This window comes from Geotrypetes seraphini, chromosome 7, assembly GCF_902459505.1.
Source record: "Geotrypetes seraphini chromosome 7, aGeoSer1.1, whole genome shotgun sequence".
Taxonomy (NCBI): domain Eukaryota; kingdom Metazoa; phylum Chordata; class Amphibia; order Gymnophiona; family Dermophiidae; genus Geotrypetes; species Geotrypetes seraphini.
Window position 1 is genome coordinate 186,243,782 of NC_047090.1, and position 26,172 is coordinate 186,269,953.

A 26,172-nucleotide genomic window follows, 5' to 3' on the forward strand; every position below is an offset into this window, starting at 1 on the left:
TGAACACATAGCGTGAGTTTTAGCGGCGGTAACTGCTCCGACACTCCTAGAATTCCTATGAGCGTCGGAGCTGTTATCATCGCTGCCAGCGCTAAAACCCGCGCTATGCGTTCATGAAAGAGGGGTTGAGTTTTTAAAGAAAGTCTAAATTTACCATTTCTTTTGATGGCAGTACAGATGGTGTAAAGCAGGGGTGTCCAATGTCGGTCCTCGAGGGCCGCAGTCCAGTCGGGTTTTCAGGATTTCCCCAATGAATATGCATGAGATCTATTTGCATGCACTGCTTTCAATGCATATTCATTGGGGAAATCCTGAAAACCCGACTGGACTGCGGCCCTCGAGGACCGACATTGGACACCCCTGGTGTAAAGTGTTCGCTTATTCTTTGTATTCTGGCCCAGCGTCACGGGGGATCTCTCGAAAATTGTCCCTTTCCCTTATGAATACAAAAAACAGTTATTGCATTTAGGAGACTGGCAGCAGGGTCGGATTGCCCTTGGTTCTTTATGGTGCACCTAATGGACTTGCTTCCATATAAACAAAAAGCCAAAGTCAGTTTGTTTGGTGTGTGCGGTGTTTTGTGGCGATGCCAGTAGTAGGTTAATGTTTTTCTTTCATATTCAGGCTTCCTGTAATGGTTTGTGTCCATGCCCTCCGGGTTGCGCAGTCACAGAAGTGACTCCGTGCGGCATTAGAGCTCCCAATCAGACTTTAATGCTTTATATTTATGACAGACTAAGCATATTCCTGTGCATACAGAGTGGATCATTATTAAATTATTAGGCATCAATAGCTCCTGAGGGAGTTGTGTGTCACCAGCATATTCAGAATTCTAATGCAAGATGCTCACATGTTATAGCCACTGGCAACTCCCAGCCATACAGTACAGGTGACAAAGGCCTTCCTGCAGCATAGAACTATTTGAATGGCATCAGCTATTCTTTCACCGTCTTAATCTGTAAGGGTCTACCAGGACATTTCATTTTAAGATGTTTTGTGAAGCATTTTTCATGTTCTTTGCAAATAAAACACCTGAAAAGGAGCAGATCAGCGCTGGGACCGATACTTAGACCCATAGAAAAATGAAGGCGGATAAAGATTATATGGGCTATCCATTCTGCCCATCCAGGTCATCTGCTAAGGGCTTGTTTACTAACGTACATTAAGTAGGTAGAAGGCAGTTCTAGAAGAAGTCGCTTGAGGTTAGGTAGTGTGTATGTCTGTAAATAATCTGTAATCGTGCACATGTTTTCAATAGGTGTGCTCTGCAAGTGAGTGTTCACTTGAGTGGAGTCTGAGCAGAGATCACAAATGTGTATCTTACAATATTCAATATAAAAAAAATATCTAGATATGAGCTTTTACACAAGCTTACACCTACATAACAATTGTTATGTAGATCTAAAGGTGAAAAAACAGTGTGACAAGGCAGTGGCTGCTGCCAGAAGGATACTGGGCTGTATAAAGAGAGGCGTAGTCAGTAGAAGGAAGAAGGTGTTGATGCCCCTGTACAGGTCATTGGTGAGGCCCCACTTGGAGTATTGTGTTCAGTTTTGGAGACCGTATCTGGCGAAAGACGTAAGAAGACTTGAGGCGGTCCAGAGGAGGGCGACGAAAATGATAGGAGGCTTGCGCCAGAAGACGTATGAGGAGAGACTGGAAGCCCTGAATATGTATACCCTAGAGGAAAGGAGAGACAGGGGAGATATGATTCAGACGTTCAAATACTTAAAGGGTATTAACGTAGAACAAAATCTTTTCCAGAGAAAGGAAAATGGTAAAACCAGAGGACATAATTTGAGGTTGAGGGGTGGTAGATTCAGGGGCAATGTTAGGAAATTCTACTTTACGGAGAGGGTGGTGGATGCCTGGAATGCGCTCCCGGGAGAGGTGGTGGAGAGTAAAACTGTGACTGAGTTCAAAGAAGCGTGCGATGAACACAGAAGATTTAGAATCAGAAAATAATATTAAAGATTGAACTAGGCCAGTTACTGGGCAAACTTGTACGGTCTGTGTCTGTGTATGGCCATTTGGAGGAGGATGGGCAGGGGAGGGCTTCAATGGCTGGGAGGGTGTAGATGGGCTGGAGTAAGTCTTAACAGAGATTTCGGCAGTTGGAACCCAAGCACAGTACCAGGTAAAGCTTTGGATTCTCGCCCAGAAATAGCTAAGAAGAAAAAAAAAAAAAAATTTAAATTGAATCAGATTGGGCAGACTGGATGGACCATTCGGGTCTTTATCTGCTGTCATCTACTATGTTACTATGTTACTATGTTATATTGGGACAGACTGAAGGTCCATGAAGACCAATATCCTGTTTCCAACAGTGGCCAACCCAGGTCCCAAGAACCTAGCTAGATCCCAAGTAGTAAAACAGATTTCATGCTGCTTATTCTAGAAATAAGCAGTGGATTTCCCCAAGCCATCTCAATAATGGCCTAAGAACTTCACTTTTAGGGAATTATCCAAACCTTTTTTTAAACCCTGCTAAACTAACGGATTTCATCACATTCTCAGGCAATGAATTCTAGAGTTTAATTACACGTCGTGTGAAGAAATATTTTCTCCTGTTTGTTTTAAATCTACTGCTTAGTAGCTTCATCGCATGCTCCCTAGTCCTAGTATTCACATCTACCCTTTCCACTCCACTCAGTATTTTATAGACCTCTATCATATGTCCCCTGAGCCATCTCTTCTCAAAGATGCCTAGCTACTTTAGCCTTTCCTTACAGGGAAGTTGTCCCTTCTCTTTTATCATTTTTGTCGCTCTTTTCTGTACCTTTTCTAATTTCTTTTTTTGAGATACAGCGACCAAAGTTGCATACAGTACACAAGGTGCAGCCGTACCATAGAGCGATACAAGGGCATTATAACATTTTTATCTTTGTTTTCCACTCCTTTCTTGATAATCCCTAACATTCCGGAAGAAACTGAAAACTCATCTATTTAACACTTAATCACCTGTATCCTCTCCTCCCCCCTCCATCCCCCCTCCTCCCCACCTCTTCTCTTCTCCCACCCCTCCTCCCCCTTCTCTTTCCTCGCCCCCCTCTTTAAGTCACCTTGAGCCTACCTAGGTATGAGTAATGCAGAATTAGAAGATTAGATTAGATTCTATTTGCTTTCTTAACCGCCGCTGCATATTGAGCTGAGGATTTCATCGTATCCTCAACAATGATCCTTTTTTTGGGGTAGTGACTCCTAACATGGAACCCTGCATCTGGTAGCTATAGTTCGGGTTTCTCTTTCCCACATACACTTATACTCTGTAAAGGAATGTAGGAGCCTATTTTCTTTTATAGAATTGGCTCCAAACCGTGCAGGCAAGGGATTGCATGCTGTTTTAGGAAAGAGAAGGGATTTGGGATTTATTTTGTGTCTTTTTAGAAGTAACTCAAAGTTAGCTACATTCAGATACAGTAGGTATTTTCATGTTCCCAGACGGCTTTTCTCAAAAATGTAACACTCCCTCCTCCTTTGATATCCTAGTTCTCTAAACCTTCTTCTTTCATCCGATCTTCATCCTTTCCTTGGAGTTCCTTTCTCATCCCAATTCCTGTAAACCGTGTTGAGCTCTACGACTATGGAGATGGTGCGGTATACAAACCTAAGGTTTAGTTTAGTTTAGTTTAGATTTAATAAGATCATAAGAATAGCCCAGTAGCCTGTTCTCACCCTGTCCAATCCATGTGCCTAGTACCTGGCCAAGGAGGAGCAGCATTCCATGCTTCCAATACAGGGCAACCAGTGGCTTCCCCTATGTCTTTCTCAATAACAGACTATGGACTTTTCCTCCAGGAACTTGTCCAAACCTTTCTTAAAACCAGCTACGCTATCCGCTCTTACCACAACCTCTGGCAATGTATTCCAGAGCTTAACTATTCTCTGAGTGAAAAAATATTTCCTCCTATTGATTTTAAAAGTATTTTCCTATAACTTCATCGAGTGTCTCCTAGTCATTGTAATTTTTGACGGAGTGAAAAATCGATTCCTTTGTACCCGTTCTACTCCACTCAGGATTTTGTAGACTTCAATCCTATCTCCCCTCAGCCGTCTCTTTTCCAAGCTGAACAGCCCTAACCGTTTTAGTCTTTCCTCATACAAGAGGAGCTCCATCCCCTTTACCATCTTGGTCGCTCTTCTTTGAACCTTTTCTAGGTCGTTACTATATCTTTCTTGAGATAAGGAGAGGTCGCATCATGGAGCGATATAGGGGCATTTTAACATTCTTAGTCTTATTAACTATCCCTTTTTTAATAATCCCTATCATTCTGTTTGCGTTTTTGGCCACCGCCGCACATTAGGGAGAAGGTTTCATCGTATTGTGTACGATGACACCCAGATCCTTTTCTTGGGCGCTATGCCCCAAGGTGGACCTCAGCACCATTCCCCAAGGTGGACCCTAGCACCGGTAACTGTGATTCAATGTGCATCACTTTGCATTTGTCCACATTAAAATTCATCTGCCACTTGGACACCCAGTCTTCCAATTTCCTAAAGTCTGTTTGCAATTTTTCACAACCCGCATGTGTTTTAACAACTTTGAACAGTTTAGTGTCGTTCCAATTTCCAGCTCATTTATAAATAAGTTAAATAGCACCGGTCGCAGTACAGACCTCTGTGGCACTCCACTGTTTACTCTCCTCCATTGAGAAAAATGACCATTTAACCCTATTCTCTGTTTTCTCTCCGATAACAATTCCTAATCCACAACTGAATTTTGCCACCTATCTCAGGACTCTTTAATTTTCTCAGGAGCCTTTCGTGAGGAACTTTATCAAAACCTTTCCGAAAATCTAGATACACTACATCAACTGGCTTACCTTTATCCACATATTTATTCACACCTTCAAAGCAGTCAAACAAATTGGTGAGGCAAGAGCTCCCTCGGCTGAATCCATGCTGACTATGTCTCATTAGATCATGTTTGTCTACGTGTTCCACAATTTAATTTTTTATAATTGTTTCCACCATTTTGTCCGGCACTGAAGTCAGGCTTAATTGTCTGTAATTTCCCAAATCTCCCCTGGAAACCTTTTTAAAAATCAGTGTAACATTGGCTACCCTCCAATCTTTAGGTACTACAGATGATTTTAGCAACAGATTACAGCATGTTACAGATTACAGCAGGTCAGCAATTTCATATTTGAGTTCTTTTAGTACCCTGGGATGTATACCATCCGGTCCAGGCGATTTATCACTTTTTAACTTGTTGATTTGGCTTAGTACATCTTCCAGATTCACAGAGAGTTCTTTCAGTTTCTCCACATCATCACTCTTGAAAACCATTTCCTATTTTTTGTTTCAGGAATAATTTATCTTTAAATCTAAAGAATATTTTTAATAACCAGTCTCTATCAGAGTCCAGTGCCAGAGCCACTTCCATTTGCTAAAATGTTTGTAAGATCTAATAAATCCATCTCCTGAGCTTGTTGATCTTCAGATAATTTCTTTTTCCCAATTGGAAGGTAATACATTTTTGTAACAGGAGGATAATTATCTTGGGGAATTTTCAAAATCTCAGTAAGATATTTCTTAAACATATCAAGAGCGGAAACTGTTATCCTCTTAGGAAAATTTATTATCCTCAAATTTTGCTATACTATTTGAATTTACTTCTGGGCATTTCTGTTTATTTGTAATAATTATGTTAATTTGTAATATTGAAACATTAATAAAAATACAGTTTCAAAAAGAAAACCATTTCCGGTTCTGTTAGATCTCTTACATCTTCTTTTGTAAAGTTCAAAGCAAAGAATTAATTCAGTTTCTCCGCTATGGCCTTATCCTCTTGTTCCCCTTTTGTTCCTTGATCATCCAACGATCCCTTGGATTCCCTCACAGGTTTTCTGCTTCTGAAGTACCTAAAAAATTGTTACGAGTTTTTGCCATTTTTGCAAGTTTTTCTTCATATTCTCTCTTAGCTAACCCCCGGGGGGCCGTTTTACAAAACTGTGCAAGAGATTTGTAGCGCCGGCCAGCACGCTGAATACGCTTGTATTCTGCACTGCTCCGATGGTCATAGAGTTCCTATGAGCATCAGAGCAGCTCAGAGCATTCAGGGCACCGGCAGGTGCTAAAAACCTCTTGGGCGGTTTTGTAAAAGGAGGGTTACCGTATTTTCACGCATTTTCACGTGGTTCTCTCGGAGAGAGCGAGACCAGAAGGCTTTGAGCATGCGCAAATGCTCAAAGCCTAGTCCAGCCCGCCACAGGAAGAAGGAGGATTTCTCTCGCACCGCCCAGCCCAGCCCAATCCAACGAGGGAGGATCTTCGGGCACTGGCACTGGCACATCCTGTGCATTGGTGCCGGTGCCGGTGCCCAATCGGGTAAGAGTTGTCTTTGCGGTGCTGGGAGGGATGTAGGATCGTGGGGGAGGGGGGGTGACGCGAGCGGGGGGGGAGGATGCCGGTTCAGAGTAGACGGGAGGAGGTTTTAGCATGCTCGGTATACGTGTGCGCGCGCTATATTAATTTTTTTAACATAAATTTGTGTTCCCCGCGTGCTATACTCGTGTGTGCGTTTTACACGGGTGCGCGGTATATGGGTGAAAATACGGTAAGTGATTTGCCGAAGATGACAAGTGGCAGCAGTGAGATGTGGCAGGTTCTCACACTTGGGAATGGACAACATCGATTTAGGCGGCAGCCAGCACATTTAGAATTAGTCCTAGGTATGCAGTAGCAGTGCCGGAAATGACCCAGCATTGAATATCTAGGTCTAATTCTGCCCACACCTGTCAGCATTTAAAAACTTGGACTGAATATTGACCGGGCAGTTTTAAAATTATGTCATTTATTTAAGGCATGAATTTATCCAACACTCATATTACCCATGTGAAAAAGTAACTCCCCCTAAACATAACTCCCTTTAGCAGCAATAATTGCAATTAAATGCATTCTCTAATTTGATTTCAGTCTTTCACATCACTCTTGAGGAATCTTAGTGCATTGCTCTTTGCAGAACTGCTTTAATTCAGATTTGTAAGTAGTTGTTCACCTCTCCAAGGTAGGGAGAACGAGAGGGCCTCTAAAATTGAAAGGGGATAGATTCCGTACGAACGTAAGGAAGTTCTTCTTCACCCAGAGAGTGGTAGAAAACTGGAATGCTCTTCCAGAGTCTGTTATAGGGGAAAACACCCTCCAGGGATTCAAGACAAAGTTGGACAGGTTCCTGCTAAACTGGAACGTATGCAGGTAGGGCTGGTCTCAGTTAGGGCACTGGTCTTTGGCCTGGGGGCTGCCGCATGAGCGGACTGCTGGGCACGATGGACCATTGGTCTGACCTAGCAGCGGTAATTCTTCTGTTCTTATGCTACTTCACGCTCATGGCAAGGTTCAATATGTATAGTGAGTTTTAGATTCAAAAGTATTGGCTGTATTCAATCAGCTGAATCTAATTAGCAATTAAATTTGGTCAGTTGGTTGATTAACTAAGGGGGTAGTTTCTTTTTCACATGGGTGTTGGATAACCTTGTTCCTTGAATAGTAACATAGTAAATGACGGCAGATAAAGATCTGTTCAGTGCTTCTCTCGTTTCTTCAATGTGCCTTTATTGCTACTTTCCATATATCATAAGAACATAAGAATAGCCTTACTGGGTTAGACCAATGGTCCATCAAGCCCATTCTCACAGTGGCCAATACCTGGCCAAAACCCAAAGAGTAGCAACATTCAATTCAGAATCCTAAAGAATAGCAAGATTCTAGAATCCCAAAAAGTAACAAAAGATTCCGGAACTCCAAGGAGTAGCAACATTCCATTCAGAATCCTAAAGAATAGCAAGATTCTAGAATCCCAAAGAGTAACAAAAGATTCCGGAACTCCAAGGAGTAGCAACATTCCATGCTATCGATCCAGGGCAAGCAGTGGCTTCCCCCATGTCTTTCTCAATAACAGACTATGGACTTTTCCTCCAGGAACTTGTCCAAACCTTTCTTAAAACCAGCTACGCTATTCGCTCTTACCACATCCTCGGGCAACGAGTTCCAGCACTTAACTAGTCTTTGAGTGAAAAAAAATTTCCTCCAATTGGTTTTAAGAGTATTCCCCTGTAACTTCATCGAGTGTCCCCCTAGTCTTTGTCATTTTTGAAGGCATGAAAAATCGATCTACTTGTACCACTTGTATCAGTGTATCGCAAACTGTGTGCCGTGTCAAGTTTCAGAGAAGCATTTGTGTTTTACCTTAAAGAGAAGCGATAAGCCTTCACCACTTGTTTTATCCCCCATTTTCCAGGCTCTCAATTTTGTGTAACGCTATAAGTCACGGGTAGGCAACCTCAATCCTTGAGGGCTGCAACCCGGTCGTATTTTCAGGATTTTGCCAGTGAATATGCATAGATAACTGGGATCAAATATAATTCACTTAATAGCTCCAAATAATGTCTATATCCCAATATTAAAGAAGCTATTATATATGAATTCTCATTAGTCACACTAATTTATTAATAATAAATTATCATATAATCAAAAATTAATGATGAAAAATTGACAAAAATTAATTTTTGATATATGATGATTTTTGTCTTGATATATGTTCATTTATTATTAATAAATGTGTGAATAATGAGAACTCATATATAATAACTTCTTTAATATTGGGATATAGACAATGAATATGCATGAGATCTTTTTGCATATAATAGAGGCAGTGCATTCCAATAGATCTCCTGAAAACATGACTGGGTCATGCCCTCTAGAACCAAGGTTGCCCACCTGTGCTTTAAGCAGTGAATGGTACAGATCAAACTTTGGGACCACTGTAGAATAAGTGAGCGTCCCTGCACAGAAGAGCTTACAATCAGACAGTAGCTGAGAGGAGACTGATAGAGATTTACCATAATCAAAAGAGCAAAATAAATGTGGAAGAGAACTAAGGAGGCTAGCAAGAGAAAATTCAGAGATGTAGGACAAAAGGTCAATTTTTGAACAGGTTGTGTGGGAAAGACAGAGATCCAGTGGAACACTCTGAGGATTGGGATGATAAGATTCCATCTTAAACAGTGGGGAAGCAGCCATGACCTTTGTCTGTACCATTTCCCATTCCTCCTCAGAGATCTGACATCTATATTCTATATGGACATGGTACACCAATATCTTTCCTTCACAGCAGCACTCCTGAAACAAAGATAATAAAAATCCATTTACATAACGAGAAGTGCCTGGCGCCTTCACTGCTGACTAGATGAACTGAACATGTGGGCTGCAATTTTCAACATCTATTCAGTGATGTTTTGCAAAATGATTGGGGTTTTTTTTTCCCTTCTCTCAGGCTTTGAGAAAACGTGACTCTAAAGCTGATGAAACTGAAGCCTCCACGAAAGACAGACTTGTGAGATCTGAAAGTGAGAAGAGCCAGGTAAGGCATCTATTCTCATCCTTTAGAACCAAAGTGCAAATCCTGGCTTGGCTACACCGTTTTTCCAGTACTCGGAGGTGAACAATATATTCCAAGCAGATTCAGCTTAACACGTCACTATAAAGGACATATTTATATGTCCACGTGGACCTCAAAGTCGCAAAGATCGTTGTTTATTGGAAACTTCCGTTCCGCTACTAAGTCAATTGTTTGCATGAGCTTCAGTAAAGGTGTTACAATACGAGATACTTCTCATTTTTCCTCACCTTTGTTCAAGAGTTTCATCATCAGTCTAGTTTCAAGCAAAGTGCATTTATATGTAATAACATAATGAAAACAATCATCTATTTATCTTATAAATATTCATGTTCAGTTTTCAAAAATTACTTTTGGCACTTAAGTTTGTAAAAAGAATCCCAGCTCCAACATGTTTTAAAAGTTTTAGCTTTGGGGAATATAGAATTATTCTGCTTGAAACGACCATTTCACCCATTAGGTTTACTGAAAAAAGATGGTAACAGCATCATACATTAAATTAAATGACAAGAGTTTTATGGATGTTTGGGAGCCATTGGCTAAATTTTGTAAGGAGGAATAAATGAGTTTTATTTTATAGACATGTAAACATACACATCCAGGGATGGGGGAGGGAATGGGAACTTGATTTAGGGATTTCATGAATAGTTTTATTAAGCTTTTATTTTACTTGTATATCAGGTGGGAGGGTAGGGATAATATAATTGTACGTTGAAGTCTGTAAGTTCTATTGTGCTTGTTTTTAAGTATTCATATTTGTGAATCATTGTAGTTGAAAAACTTGGTAAAGAATTAAAAAAAAAAAAAAAAATGACCAAATGCACCAATCGCTGAACTTGACCTGTGCTGCTTCAAATCAACCAGTCAATCCATTTCAATTCTGAATTAGAGAATGACACAGGAACAAATATTTCTCCATTCCCGTAGGAACTCAATTTCCCCGTGAGTTTTGTCGCTGTCCCTTTCCTGTAAGCTCTGCCTTAACCGCACAAGCCTTGAACACTTATGATTTGAAAGTGTTTAAGGCTTGTGCAGATGAGGGTGGAGCTTAGGCATTGGTGGAATGTGGCATTATGACATCACAATCCGAGTTCTAGAATGTTGCTACTTAGGATTTGAAAGCGTTTGAGGCTTGTGCAGATGAGGACGGAGCTTAGGCATTGGTGGAATGTGGCATTATGACATCACAATCCGAGTTCTAGAATGTTGCTACTTAGGATTTGAAAGCGTTTGAGGCTTGTGCAGATGAGGACGGAGCTTAGGCATTGGTGGAATGTGTCATTATGACATCACAATCCGAGTTCTAGAATGTTGCTACTTAGGATTTGAAAGCGTTTGAGGCTTGTGCAGATGAGGACGGAGCTTAGGCATTGGTGGAATGTGTCATTATGACATCACAATCCGAGTTCTAGAATGTTGCTACTTAGGATTTGAAAGCGTTTGAGGCTTGTGCAGATGAGGACGGAGCTTAGGCATTGGTGGAATGTGACATTATGACATCACAATCCGAGTTCTAGAATGTTGCTACTTAGGATTTGAAAGCGTTTGAGGCTTGTGCAGATGAGAACAGAGCTTAGGCATTGGTGGAAATTATGACATCACAATCTGAGCTCTAGAAAGTTGCTACTTAGGATTTTCAAGTGTTTGAGGCTTGTACAGATGAGGACGGAGCTTAGGCATTGGTGGAAATTATGACATCACAATCTGAGCTCTAGAATGTTACTACTTAGGATTTTTAAGTGTTTGAGGCTTCTGCAGATGAGGACGGAACTTAGGCATGGTGGAATGAGGCATTATGACATCACAGTCTGAGCTCTAGAACAGGGTAGGGAATTCCGGTCCTCGAGAGCCGTATTCCAGTCGGGTTTTCAGGATTTCCCCAATGAATATGCATGAGATCTATTTGCATGCACTGCTTTCAATGCATATTCATTTGGGAAATCCTGAAAACCCGACTGGAATACGGCTCTCGAGGACTGGAGTTCCCTACCCCTGCTCTAAAATGTTGCTACTTAGGATTTGAAAGCGTTTGAGGCTTGTGCAGATGAGGGCGGAGCTTAGGCATTGGTGGAATGAGGGATTAGGACATCACAATCTGAGCTCTAGAATGTTGCTACTTAGGATTTGAAAGTGAGGCTTGTGCAGATGAGGATGGAGCTTAGGCATTGGTGGAATGAGGCATTATGACATCACAATCTGAGCTCTAGAATGTTGCTGCTTAGGATTTGAAAGTGTTTGAGGCTCGTGCAGATGAGGACGGAGCTTGCAGGAATGGGGCAGGGACAGGAAAAGAACTTGTTGGGATATGAAAATGAGTTCCTGCGGGGATGGGGAAAAATTTGTTCCCATGTCATTCTCTGTTCTGAATTTTAATCTTCAAGGTACGCTGAACGAAGTTGAAAATCCCAAACTGTTCTTTAGTATTCAAGTACCGCTGATGATCTCCACCAAATCAAGTTTCTTAAAACATTATCAATCATCATCTATCTAGTATTTTTAATATTACATGTGATAATAAGCCAATGATCAATCAGGCAGATCAATTTTTCATTCCTAATTTGGGAATTTATGTTCAGTCAACTGCAATTTCAAACATCTTGAAGTCCAATTGCTTTGGCATGAAGTTGCAGAGATAACGAGCCTGAACCATAGTGTATCTGTTGGGTGGTTATCCACAAATAATATCCGATCACTCGTGCTTTACTTCACCTTCTAATATATTTAGAGGTTTCTATTGCGGGTGGAAAAAGACTTCAAGTGCTGATCGTTAGATTAAACTTGTACAGTCCCCTTTATGTGAGCTATCATTAGTTTAAAAAAAACAAAAACCAAAATGGTTTTAATTTATTTTCAGTTAAATCTCCTGTTTATTTTTTTAACACCAAACATGCCACTTACGGTGCATGGAACGAACCCTTAGCTGGACATGAAGACCAAAGGTCCAATGGAACTTCTGTTTGACGTCTCTAGAAGCTTCTTCACGAGCCGGTCTTCACTCAGAACTCGTGCAAGCCACTACATTCCAGACGTGCTGTGTTTCGCGTTCGCCAACTTTTCTGATGCACTGTTATCGAACACAGACTTGCCCCCTGTTTTGCTAAGGTTCGCTAAGCGTTTTAACGCACATTTAGCGCACGCTAAATCTACGCACGCGCTAACGCGGCCACAGACGAACATGCACACGTTCGCATTTAGCGTGTGGTTAGTGTGTCCTAAAAAGCATAGCTCACCTTTAGTAAAAAGAGCTCTTAGTGGTAAAGAGGATCTGTTGGGTGGTTGCCATTTTATTCCACTGCTTGTTGACCATAAAACTGGATGTAAGAAAGAAATCGTGTTTATGGCAATTAATTCTTCCAGGTTCTTCCTTTGATGTGCAATCACTGGTTCTTTTGTGATGTTGCCTGTAAAGATTGAACTCGTGTGTCAGGTTCAGAGATTGGTGAGGAAAAGTGGGGAATACCTTTGTGGTTTTGAAGTCCATCTAATATAATAAAAGACTAAGCGCGCATGCGCACTCTTACCAGCGTGTTCCCGTTTTCCGTGCGCTGTAGGTCCCCGCAGGTAGGAGTGCGTGTGCGTGCTTCCACGCATATCTCTCTCTCTCTCTCCCAAGGCTGCAGCGGCTTGAGGCGGCTGTCGGTGGAGGGCAGACGCGAGGTAAGGTGTGCTGCTGGACAGGGGAAGAGACGGGGGGGGGAGAAAAAGGAAAGGAGGCCTACTGCTGGACAAGGGAGCAGGAAAGAGGTGCTAGGGGGAAGAAAAAGGAAGGGAGGCCTACTGCTGGACGGGAAAGCAGGAAAGAGGTGCTAAGGGGGAAGAAAATGGAAGGGAGGCCTACTGCTGGACGGGAAAGCAGGAAAGAGGTGCTGGGGGGAAGAAAAAGGAAGGGAGGCCTACTGCTGGACGGGGGAGCAGGAAAGAGGTGCTAGGGGGGAAGAAAATGGAAGGGAGGCCTACTGCTGGACGGGAAAGCAGGAAAGAGGTGCTGGGGGGAAGAAAAAGGAAGGGAGGCCTACTGCTGGATGGGGGAGCAGGAAAGAGGTGCTAGGGGGGAAGAAAAAGGAAGGGAGGCCTACTGCTGGACAGGGGGACAGGAAAGAGGTGCTGCTGGACAGGGAGGAGATTAAAAAAAGGGAGAAGTGCTGCTGCTGGATAAGGGGAGCAGTGAAGGGGTGATGGTGGACACAGGGATGGTAAAAGGAAGGGAGAATGGGTGGACAGCCGAGGAAAAAGAAAGACAGAAAGAAATACAGAAAGCGGCTAAGGAGAGAGAGAAAGAAATAAAGACAGACACACACACATGTATTCTAGCACCCGTTAATGGAACGGGCTATAAGACTAGTTTCTACATAAGCTTCAAACTGTTTATTAGAGCGATGCTGAGGCATGGCTTAGCGCTCTTCAGTATGTGCATGATTGCAACTGATGGGGTTGAAACTCGCTTCCCCCTCCCCCGCTTCCCCCTGCTCCTCCTGAGCAATAATTAATTAACCAGCTGCTAGTTTAAAGATTTCACTCTTTTTCCAAGAGATCTGTCCTTGTCTTCTTTCCACGGCAGCTTATTCTTCCTACGCGGTGGGATGTGCTCCTGACATTGCCCCTGAGGAAGAGAACGAAACAGGGGACTTTGTAGGGCATTCGGCTGAGGCACCCCCTAAAAGAGAGAGCTTGGACTTTTCCATCATATTTGATTTCGTGGAGGAAACTGCTATTATCAAGAACTGTTTGATTTAAACGTTTTTATGGATACACTGATGATTTCTTTCATTCTAAACTTGCACATGGCACTTTATTATTATTATTTTTTTTTTTATATATAAAAAAGGCACTTTTGCACTTAAACGGTTCATGGGGTGACAGAAGGTGATGTTTGTGGGTAAAACCTTGTAGGGTGCTTTCTGTGCTCATGCGCTGAGGATATACCCAGCTGAACGCCTTATAAAAATTTTTTAGGAAGTTCCCATGAACTGATTAGTCACCCTGTGTAAACCATATCAAATTTAACTTAATTCAAGTTCCTCTTTTTGAATGGTGAGGGTGCATGTGCAAAGATAGAATGCTAGGAACAGGCCTTTGGGATTGATTTGAACTTTTTGATATTTTTGGACTAGTGGTTAGAGCAACAGCCTCAGCACTGCTGAGGTTGTGGGTTCAAATCCCATCCTGCTCCTTGTGACCCTGGGCAACTCACTCCATCCTCCATTGCCCCAGATACATTAGATAGATTGGGAGCCCACCGGAACAGATGGAGAAAATATTTGAGTACCTGATTAGATAACTTTGACAAGCAGTGTATAAATACCTAAAATAAATAAAAAGAAATCGTGATTAGAGTAAGGGGCTGAGAAGCAGGGAAACCAATGACACTTGTAGTCAAGGGCAGGTCACTTTATCAATTCATGCCTCAGGTATCCTCTTAGATTCTCAAGACAGAGACTTATCATACCTGAGTTCTAAAACCACCTTGAGCATCATTTGGAAAGGCTAGTAAAAAAAAAAAAAAATCCAAGCTCTTTTTCTTGGTATTATATGAAAGCATTTTTAGGTGCTTTGATAAGCACATTTTAACTTGAGGGTCTTGCATTAACTAATTGGATTGATGGACGGCAAGAGGTCATTTAGCTGCAGCCCGTTGATGTACTGGCAGAGTATTTAAATGTTAACAAGTGTATAGTTTTGCTCTGAGTTTTTCCAAAGGAAAAATTGCCTCTAGAGATCTGTTCCTGCTTTCCCTGCAGTTGATTTTTAAGAAAGAGTTCAAAAAGTATGGGATGAACAAAGAGGATCTCGAATCAGAAAATAATGGTACAGTATATATTGAAGAACTAAGGCCAGTACTGGGCAGACTTGCACGGTCTGTGTCCGTATATGGCCGTTTGGTGGCTGATGGGCTGGGGTGAGCTTTGACGCAGACTTCAGGAGATGGAACCTAAGAACAATAGCGGCCAGAGCTTTGGGTTCTGGCCCCAGAAATAGCTAAGAAAAAGGAAAATTGAAATTATATCTGTAATTTAAAGAGAGGATAAGGTTGGGCAGACTGGATGGACCATTTGGGTCTTTATCTGCCGTCATTTACTATGTTACTGTGTTACTTTTGGCAGTGGAACAAGTGGGCTGTGCAGTCCCATCTACAACCAGTCTGTTCTCAGTCTCCAGCAGGTGGGGATGGTAAGCCTGTGCAGTCTTTCCTCTTGTTAACTAGGGCCTGTTGGATCTGATTAGTAGCCTTTTCTTGTCCCTTTTTTTCTGACCTGAGAGAGCTTGGGGGGGGGGGGGGGGGGACCCTTTCGGGGGTCCATCCAACCTCGAGGGTGTCACACTCGGGTGGCCAAGTCCCTCTTCCCCCATTTCCCTCACCTCCCCAAATTTTTTTTCTTACAGCTTTGAGAGCCAGTGGGGTCTGTTCCTTTGTTAGTTAAAGTTTTTATAAAAAAATAAAGACCCACGGCAGTGCTGGTCTGAAGGGAAGTGTTTAATTGCCCTTAATTGCCTTTTATTGGTTTTTTTAAATTGCTAACTGGTGGTTATGTTTTTCCTCCCTAGCGGTTCACAATGTCTTCATGGTGGAGCTGGTGGTTGAGCAGGGTCCTGTTTGTCAGGGGGCTCAGGCTATCAGAGCTGCTCCCTAGTCAGCACAGTGGGGCACATCAGTGCAGAAACAGGGCCACACATTTGAAATTTTCTCTGAAATTATGACCAAGCTCACGCCTTTACTTGAGTGATTTGTTCCTTTTGAAAGGTGTTTAACAATATTTGAACATTTTAAGCTCTTTGACGTAATACTTGACTTAACTAGACAGGAAAATGAATAAAAATGCAAGGGTGATTTGAAAGGTTGGTAAATTTCCATGAGAGGGTGTCACAGTCCATTAAGTCATCAATGCTGTTAATGAGTTGCAGAGTTTGACAAAACCAATTTTCCTATGATACGAAAACCTGGAAACTCGCTGGACTAAACGTATAGCTCTCAATGGAGACTACGTTGTTTAACTTGCTTTTTAACCAAACTTTTTCAACCACCCTTTTATAACCCTTAATTATTGCATTGGTTGCAATTGTATCAAGTTAGTTAGCACAGTGGCTCGTTTGCCTTGCTTTCTGTGTTGTCCTGATAAACTCCTCTTATCTCTCCTTGTAAAGAACTTGTTCTGTTTTTCTTCCCCTGGTGATCAACATGGAAGCTGGAGCTGGAGCTGGATAGGTCACGCCGGAAACTGGATCAATCTGAAGGCAACAGAGAAGTTCTCTTGCTCCAGGTAATGCAGTAAATGACAGTAGCTAAAGACCTGCACTGAGCATCTGGCCTCCTCAACAAGATGGCCAGAACCACTCCCGCCACTCTGAATGGGTTATAACTTAAGTCCTTCATGCTTGAACTCTGACTGGCCAACTACATATAGGCAGTTAAATATGATGCAGTCTTGGGACAATATACTGTGTGTTATAAACCCTGTTAGTGATACTCTTGGTTAATATGCTAAATTCAGCATTAAGATGTTTTCACTTCTAACTTCAGACAGCCCAACCTACTGGAACAACCGACTAACTCAATCCACCTCAACCAGACACAGGAGAACCCACTCACTATTCACACACCCGCCAACCAAAAATGTCAAACGAAGAAAACTATATGACAACCTACTGGCCACCAGAGCAGCGAAACTGGACAGACAACTGACCAATCTACTGATTTCGACCACAGACTACAAAACCTTCAAAAAGGAAACAAAAACCCTACTCTTCAAAAAATACATAAAACCTATTTAACACGACCATATCCGTCTCAAGCTTCACCTACTATACTGTCTACTCCTTATCAAATCTAAAATGTTCAAATTACCCAACATGTATTACCTAATTTCACGACAATTCTTATGTAATCCGCCTATATATTTTATAACTTCATGACAACTCTTATGTATTTCGCCTTGAACTACAAGGTAATGGCAGAATAGAAATCACTATTGTAATGTAATATAGAGCACCTTCACTTGGAGCATATAATGATAAAGTGATGCATAGACTTGATCTTTGTCTGTCTTTTGCCATTTGCGCGATAAAGACCATAGAAGTCGATTCAGCACGGGCTTTTGTTCCCAACTGCTCTTGCCTAACACCAAGGTATGTTTCCATCCTCTTTCTATTTAGGTAACCCCTGTACTTATGCCACACATTTTTTAATTCTTTCATACAAACATAGAAATATAATGGCAGATAAAGGCCAAATGACCCATCCAGTCTGTCCATTTGCAGTAAACATTATCTTTCTCTCTCTAAGAGATTCCACTTTTCTTCCTACCCTGTCTTTCCTGAACAGATTATAACCCAGTATAACTATATCCCAGTCATGGTTCTCCGTGAACCATGTCTCTGTGATAGCCACTAAATCCTACTCAGTCTCTTCCATCCTAGCCTCTAGATCCAGAACCTTGTTTCCCATACTTCGAGCACTTGTATATACAGCTTTCCAGACATTGCCCCCTTTTCCCTTTAGTGTAGAGGTATTTAGTGATTCACTTACCACCCTGCCCCCTAGTTTCTAGGTTAAAGCCCTCCTCAGCAGGTTAGCCAGTCTACTGTTGAAGACAATTCTTCCCTTCTTTGATAGATGCACACCATCCCTGCCTAGAAGCCCTTGGAAAATCATCCCATGGTCCAGGAAGCCAAAATGCTCTTGACGACATTCATTCAGCCACATATTCATCTCCAGGATGCAAGCTTCTCTGCCCGGGCATTTACCCTCTAGGATCAATGAGAATATCACCTGCGTACCTGACTGTTTCACCTGCTCTCCCAGAGCCACAAAGTCACTTTTTCATACATTTGTAAGGATAACTAGCATTATCATTAGTGCCAACATGGATGAGCAACATTGGATAATAGTCATTAGACTTGATGCGCCTTGGCTAGCTCTCCATAACATCTTGAATTTTGGCACCAGGCAGACAGCATACCTCCTGGGACATCATGTCTGGTCTGCAGATGGATTTCCCTGTACCCCTCATCAGGGCATCAACCACCACTACCTTACGCCTCCTAGTGGTCCCCTTAGGCTAAGGGGACAGAAATCATAGATATAAAAGTTGACTTTATATACATACATAAAGTATAATATAAGCTATATATATATATATATATATATATATATGAAATAAGACAAAAAAAGTTGTTAAAACATCATTGATGCTAGGTTGGGATTAATGAGGATTTTATCACCATGAGTTGTGCTACTCGGTTGGCTGTCTGAAAATCCCTGGATTAAGCTCACTATAAGACCGGTTCTTTATCATCTGTGGTGGAAGGTTTATACTACATATGTTGATTTGGTGAATTGATAAAAAGGAAAGTATTTTGAAAAATGGTTCCGACCCAGCCAGCAGATTAACCGTTCCCCTTAACTGTATCCTGTTTGTCTGTCTTGCCTGTTTGGATTGTAAGCTCTTTGGAGCAGGGACTGTCTTCTTTGTGACTCTGTACAGTGCTCATGCGTCTGGTAGCCCTATAGAAATAATTCATAGTAGTAGTGTGAAAGTTTGAGTCTTTGGGAAGCAGAGCTGAGATTGTGATGTCATAATGCCTCATTCCACCAATAAGAGTCAACCTCATCAGTGATGTCACAATGGCTCGATTGTCCTGGACTCCCCTCTGCCCTCCAACCCAGCCAGAAGATTAACCGCTCCCCTTAACTGTATCCATGACATCCTGTTTGTCTGTCTTGCCTGTTTAGATTGTAAGCTCTTTGGAGCAGGGACTGTCTTCTTTGTGAAGCACTGCATACGTCTGGTAGCGCTATAGAAATAATAGTAGTAGTGTGCTACTGTACAGTATATGTATAGATGGTCATTAAATTTTGCTCGTATGTGCAGCACATGGCGTTTAAGTGACTGCTGACAAGAATTTGGCACTGTGTGTAATCTCTAACATTTTTTTTTATTTATAGTACTGTCTAAATCCTTTCCAAACATATTAAATAATTATTACTACTCAGTATGTTGAAAGGATTAATGGGCAAGTCAACTCTTCTGGCTTGCAGACGTATTTCTAGGCAGATACCTTGTAATCTGTCCGTTTGGCTCTTGTGCATGTCGAAAATTCAGAGGCGTTTTCCATGCGTTGTTTCTTAAAGTCTAGCAGTTTGGCTTTGAATGCTGTGTGCATGAGCAAGTGCTCACATGGTCTCTGTTGTACATTTGTCTGCATGGATCGGTTCATCACAATTCTGCTTCTGTCTCTCTGTCTATTGCATTAATGCATCTTTATTCGTATGCATTAGATCAATATAGATTTTGGGCTGATCAGGGTTCAGCACGCGTGGGATTGATGTATGTTCCACGTGTCTGTATTTCAGATCGATGATCTGCGCTCCCAGCTCATGAAGGCAGAGGGTGATCGCGTACACTTGCAGCATCAGATTTCCGTGCAGAGCCAAAGTCACCACGAGGACCGGGGAGATGAAAGACGGCTCAGGACAGGTAGAAGCCCTGTTTGTTCCATGGACCTGGATTCCTGATATTCCTTTTAAATTTACCACTCTTTAATTGTGTAGACCCTAGTTCTAATATTTTTGATCATATCTCCCTTCAGCCATCTCTTCTCCAAGCTGAAGACTCTCTTTAGCATTGTCCTGTCCCCTTTATCATTTTTCTTGTCCTTCTCTACTTTTTCTAATTCCACTCTTGTATGTTTTTTCAGATGTGGTGGCCAGAATTATAGTATTCGAGGTATGGTCACACTGTGGAAGGATCCTCATTTTGGGTTTTTATTCTTTTCTTAATAATTTCTATCATTTCATTGGCTTTTTTCAGCTGCCCCTGAGCACAGAGTTTCAACTTATCAACGATCTTTGAATAGCATCCATGCCTGATGTAAATTTTTGACCTTTGCGGTTGCTCTGCCAAGGTTTTTTTAAAAATTATTATTATTATTGTTCTTCTCATTTTATCAGAATCTCCTTTTTCAAAGTTAAATGCTAATGTATTGGACTTTCTGTGTTTACTTACTCTAGAGGTTATAGCAATTCTGATCATGTTCTGATCACGGTTATCAAGTGGCAGCAGGTCATGTCTGTCCTCCACTAAGGAGTAGGTCTAGAATTGTTTCCCCTCTTGTTGGTTTCTGAACCAGCTGCTCCATAAAACAGTCCTTGATTTCTGCAAGGAATTTTGCCTCCCTAACTGGCTCCAAAGTTACATTTACCCAGTCAGTACTGGGGTAACTGAATTCATCTGTCTGTGTTAACCTCCCTAATTTCGGATAACTCTTCTGCATCTGTGTGTTCATCCTATCACTCTCCTTTTCCCCTTTACCCATTGTGATTTCAAGGTGTGTTTTGGTTCCTATAGAATTTTTAATCTATTTGATTCAAGGCCCTCTTTAAGATATAAGATATAATTCGATCCACCCTACACTGATATAGTTTCTACCCTGGTATGACAGTGTCTCATTGGCTATCTTTCTTCCACCAGGCCTCAGAGATGCCTATTATATCTATATCTTATCATTTAGTGCAATGTATTCTAATTCTCCTATCTTGTTTCTTTGTTTATTTATTTATTAAATTTTCTATACCGTTCTCCCTGGGAAGCTCATTTTTTTTTTTTAAGATTCTTTATTCATTTTTAAAACTTCAGTTGTGCACAAAAGATGATGTATTTACATCAAATATTATCATTACAGCATAATATACTTAATAGAATAAAACAAGACTTATTTTCTCCCACCCACTTCCCATTAACCAACATCTCATAAAAATATTTGCAATCAACCCTTCTATACTTAACAAATGCCAAATATACCTCCCTCCTTGGATGTGCATGTTTTCCTCAGTTATACAAATCAATCAATCTTTACAATATTTAGTTAATGGTTCCCAAACTTCCATCAATTTTTTTTATAATATCCCGTCTGAATGGCCATAAACTTTTCCATTTTAAAGATATAACAGGGAAGCTCAAAATGGTTTACATGAATTTATTCAGGTACTCAAGCATTTTTCCCTCTCTGTCCTGGTGGGCTCACAATCCATCTAATGTACCTGGGGCAATGGGGGGATTAAGTAACTTGCCCAGGGTCACAAGGAGTAGTATGGATTTGAACCCACAACCTTAGGATGCAGAGGCTATAGCTTTAACCACTGTGCCACACTCTTCTCGCATTTGCATAAAGACATTTCAACCTAAGTTTGTCATTCCTATTTACAAATTGCTTAGCAGTTGACATGGATAATTTACAATCTTTAAAATCAGTCTGCTCTAAATTTAAGAACACCTGGTCTACTATGGTCTCTACTGCAACCTCATTTTGTTGAGGGTATCTTATCTTCCCTAATGTGATGATATCTTTTAAATATACCTTGTTCTGAACCATACTGTTTTGAGTGACTGGGGTCTTGATGCCATCAGGCTGATTCCACCCTGGTTAAGGTGGAACCCATCTTTCCAGAATAGGCTCCTCCTTCCCCAGAATGTTGCCCAGCTGCTAACAAATGTAAAAACCTCCTGCCTGCACCATCACCTCATCCATGCATTGAGACTCCGGAGCTCTGCTTATCTCTTGGGTCCTAAGCTTGGAATAGGGAGCATTCCTTAAAATGCTACCCTGGAGGTTCTGAATTTCAGCCTTCTTCCTAAGATTTTAAATTTGGCTTCCAGAACCTCCCTCTCACATTTGCCTGTATTATTGGTTTCCTAATGTACTAAGATGGCAGGCTCCTCCCCCAACTCTGTCTAAAATCTTATCTAGGTGACGTGTGAGGTCTGCCATCTTTGCACCAGGCAGGCAAGTGATCAAGCGATCCTCTTGATCACCATTCACCCAGCTACAGAGTCCATCCTAACCCTTCCCTCCCATCCTTGGTACAAGAAGATATTGCACCCCCTGGATTTGTTCCGGAAAATCTGGTAACCCTACCCTAAGGCAGTTGGTAATTTAGCACCTTCTGGAACCCAGAATAATGTGACATTATCAGAGTTTATAAAAGATCCTGTCAGGCGGAAGATTGTCTTTTGGCAATCTCTACCACCAGATCTCGATTCTCATCTGCAATGGAGTCTAACCAGTTGGAGAATAAATAACAACTCATCTTGTACTAAAAATAACAGATGTCAAGTTTGTTATTTTCTAAGTTTGTAACTGAGTTTGAAGGAGTGTCTCTCTCCAGTTCCCAAGAGAAGGAAAATAAACTTGAAGATTTTTCTTCAAACAACCGGTGTGGTCTGAATCATTGAAAAGAAGGCTTGCTCTGGTTCCAGCCAATGGCCCAATCTATAAAAATACCTTGTGGCAAACTCTAACCCAGCAGTCGGGTATAAAGGGGCCTGTTACATTATTTATCCTCAACTATTTCCTGTTTAATTGAATTAACTTATGTACTGTGTCCTGGCTAATGCCATCTTCTGTTGCAAAGACATAGGCGTCTGTACTGTAGATGACTATTCCTTGGTTGCAAGTTGCTTGCAGAGGGTGTCAATCACATCTTTCAGCTTCTCCTTCACCAGATGAGCATAGTGTCCTCTTCAGTTTGAGAGGGTCACAAAATTGAGTTCTGTTGCCTTCCCCAGTTCTGTTTGTGGATTCTCCAGCGAGACGCCCCACTGCCCACCAACCCAGCCAGCAGATTAACCATTCCCCTTAATTGTATCCATGACATCCTGTTTTTCTGTTTTGTCTGTTTAGATTGTAAGCTTTTTCGAGCAGGGACTGTCTTCTTTGTGACTCAGTACAGTGCTGTGTACATCTGGCAGTGCTATATAAAAAATTAATTGTAGTAATAGAAGTAGTAGAGATGGCCAGAAAAGGAGACCAGGGTCTGAGTGATGGTGCAAAGGCTGTTGGACATGCGAGCCATAGAGTCAGTGCCCAAAGAAGAATCGGGCTCTGGTATAGTGCCCAAGAAAAGCACCAAAGACTGGAGACCATTTCTTAAATGCGGCACTGAGAGTATTGCACTTCCAAACGGAAACAGTCCTGTCAGTCATTGTGACTGTGGCACCGGGGGATTTCCTAGCCGCCCTAAATCTGATGGAGGCATATCTTCATACTCCCATTTTCGTGGAACACAAGATATACCTGAGATTCCATGTCCTACAAAGGCATTACCAGTTTACAGCACTACCTTTCGGGTTGACAACCACTCCGCACACCTTCACCAAGGTAATGGTGGTGGTTACAGCTCACCTCTGCAGGATAGAGATGCAGGTTCACCCATATTTGGACGATTGGCTGGTCAGAGCTCCATTGAGACTGGAGAGAAAGCAAGCTGAAATCTCCTCCAAGAGCTGGACTGGATAGTCGACTTCAAGAAGAGTAACCTAGAACCGAATCAATGCTTGGAGTATTTGGGAGTCTGTTTTGACAAGGCAAAAGGCTGAAAAGTAGGTGAACTTGATAAATGCTGGAAATTTTAATGAAAATCCTCTATATATAGCTACTTGTTTTAATTAACAATTCTTTCCAAATCCCTGGTTATGCCTGCAGTTATAAAACAGCACACCAATTCATAAGCTTACCAGAAGCGTTCCTCTCCTCCCCAACAAAAAAAAAAATTGCTTTAGAAGGAACTACAGTTAGTTATTGAAATTCTTATATATGCAAGCGTATGGAGGTTTTCTGCTCACTAAAAGGCCCCCTTTTGTAAGAGGGTACAAGCAGTTCTCTAAAGAGCCAGGAGAAACAAAGAGCACCCCCTCCTATCTGATGTAGAAATTGCCATTTTAGATTGCAACAGTACCATGTCAAGAACTTGCAGTACTATTTGCTTTGAAAACTGAAAAATCATTCATTGTGCTGTGCAATTCCAGTTTTAATGGCTCTTGTTTAGTTTTCTTGTACAAGGCGGTTCTTGCAGCTGATGCATTCACTTTGTTTCTAGTGGTGGAGCGTTCGGAGCAGGAGAAGAGGGATCTAGAAAAGCAGATCCTAGAGCTAAGGACCCAGCTGAACCACAATGCCATTGCCACGGAGATGGAGGAGCTGAGACGTGTCACCGACCGCAAGGAACGGGAGAAAGCGCAGCTCTCTGCCCATGTAGAGGTAACCTCCCACCCCACTGAGATTTCTGTTCATGACCTTTTTCAGTGCTCAGTCAAATTACAATAAAGAAGTCACTTTTTAAATTCATTCGATTGTGAGCCTGCTGGGACAGACAGGGAAATATGCTTGAGTACCTGAATAAATTCATGTAAACCGTTCTGAGCCCCCCCTGGGAGAACAGCATAGAAAACTGAATAAATAAAATGGTAAAACCAGAAGGCATAATCTGAGGTTGAGGGGTGGTAGACTCAAGAGTCTTTATGGAGAGGGTGGTGGATGCCTGGAATGCGCTCCCGAGGGAGGTGGTGGAGAAGAAAATGGTGACAGAGTTCAAAGAAGCGTGGGATGAACACGGAGAATCTCTAATCAAAAAATAATGGGTATATATTGAAGGAACTAAGGCCAGCACTGGGCAGACTTGCATGGTCTGTGTCCCGTATATGGATATTCAGTTGAGGACGGACTGGGGAGGGCTTAAGATGGGCTGGAGTGAGCTTTGACGGAGGCTCCAGGAGATGGAACCGAAGCATACTGCTGGGCAGGGCTCTGGGTTTCTGGCCCAGAAATATCTAAGAAAAAGGACCATTTAAACAAAATAATTAATTTATGGAGCCTGTATGGTTGACTCCAACTTAGATAGTATAGTAGCGCTAGATAATAGATCAATGTTTTATAAATTCTTTCTTAGTCCAGTTTCTTTACAACAGTACATCTTAGGAATTCAGATATCCACCCTTATCGATAGATACAGGTGGTGGGATTCTTCATGATTCCAAGTACTCTTTCTCAACTATTTACTTATTTGAATTATTTTATATAAATATATAAATAATAGACTCAGCTTATTCAAAGTCCAGGGGAATGGACTTTGAATAAATAATAGACTTGCTGTCACTGTCCCATTCCTATAAGCTCTGCCTTAACCACACAAGCCTCGAACACTTATGATTTTAAAGTGTTTGAGGCTTGTGCAGATGAGGACGGAGCTCAGGCATTGGTGGAATGAGGCATGATGACATCACAATCTGAGCTCTAGAATGTTGCTACTTAGGATTTGAAAGTGTTTGAGGCTTGTGCAGATGAGGACGGAGCTTAGGCATTGGTGGAATGAGGCGTTATGACATCACAATCTGAGCTCTAGAATGTTGCTACTTAGGATTTTAAAGTGTTTGAGGCTTGTGCAGATGAGGACGGAGCTTAGGCATTGGTGGAATGAGGCGTTATGACATCATAATCTGAGCTCTAGAATGTTGCTACTTATGATGTTACAGTGTTTGAGGCTTGTGCAGATGAGGACGGAGCTTAGGCACTGGTGGAATGAGGCGTTATGACATCACAATCTGAGCTCTAGAATGTTGCAACTTAGGATTTGAAAACGTCTGAGGCTTGTGCAGATGAGGACAGAGATTGCAGGAAAGGGCAGGGAGAGGAAAAGAACTCGTGGGGACGGGGAAAAATTTGTCCCCATGTCATTCTCTAGTGCTAAGTACATCCTCACTAATTGCTAAGTGCAGAGGTCATGTATAGCATGCCCTGCCTATTACTGCACAACCTTTGCATTACTGTGCATTATCTTTTGCTGTTAAAATTGCGAAGGAGACAAGATGGCGACGGGAGTGGACGCGTGAGTCCAAGCTCCCGCTCTGGCAGTAAACTTTACCTTCGGTAACGATTTCCCCAACAGTTTTTGGATGCCTAAGAGGAGGAGACGGCAGAGGGATATCCCTCATTCCTTGGCCGCGACT

At 41.9% G+C, this 26,172-nt stretch overlaps 1 protein-coding gene across 3 annotated transcripts in view; it reads left to right on the forward strand.

The window, feature by feature from the left end:
* CEP128 (centrosomal protein 128) overlaps positions 1 to 26,172 on the forward strand; it is a 532,978-nt gene that overhangs the window by 107,152 nt on the left and 399,654 nt on the right. For all 3 annotated transcript variants that reach the window (XM_033953417.1, XM_033953420.1, XM_033953419.1), the window contains 4 exons: positions 9,275 to 9,361; positions 16,579 to 16,653; positions 19,746 to 19,869; positions 24,267 to 24,427. In XM_033953417.1, coding sequence (XP_033809308.1) covers positions 9,275 to 9,361; positions 16,579 to 16,653; positions 19,746 to 19,869; positions 24,267 to 24,427 — 447 coding nt within the window. The remainder of the gene's footprint in view (positions 1 to 9,274; positions 9,362 to 16,578; positions 16,654 to 19,745; positions 19,870 to 24,266; positions 24,428 to 26,172) is intronic.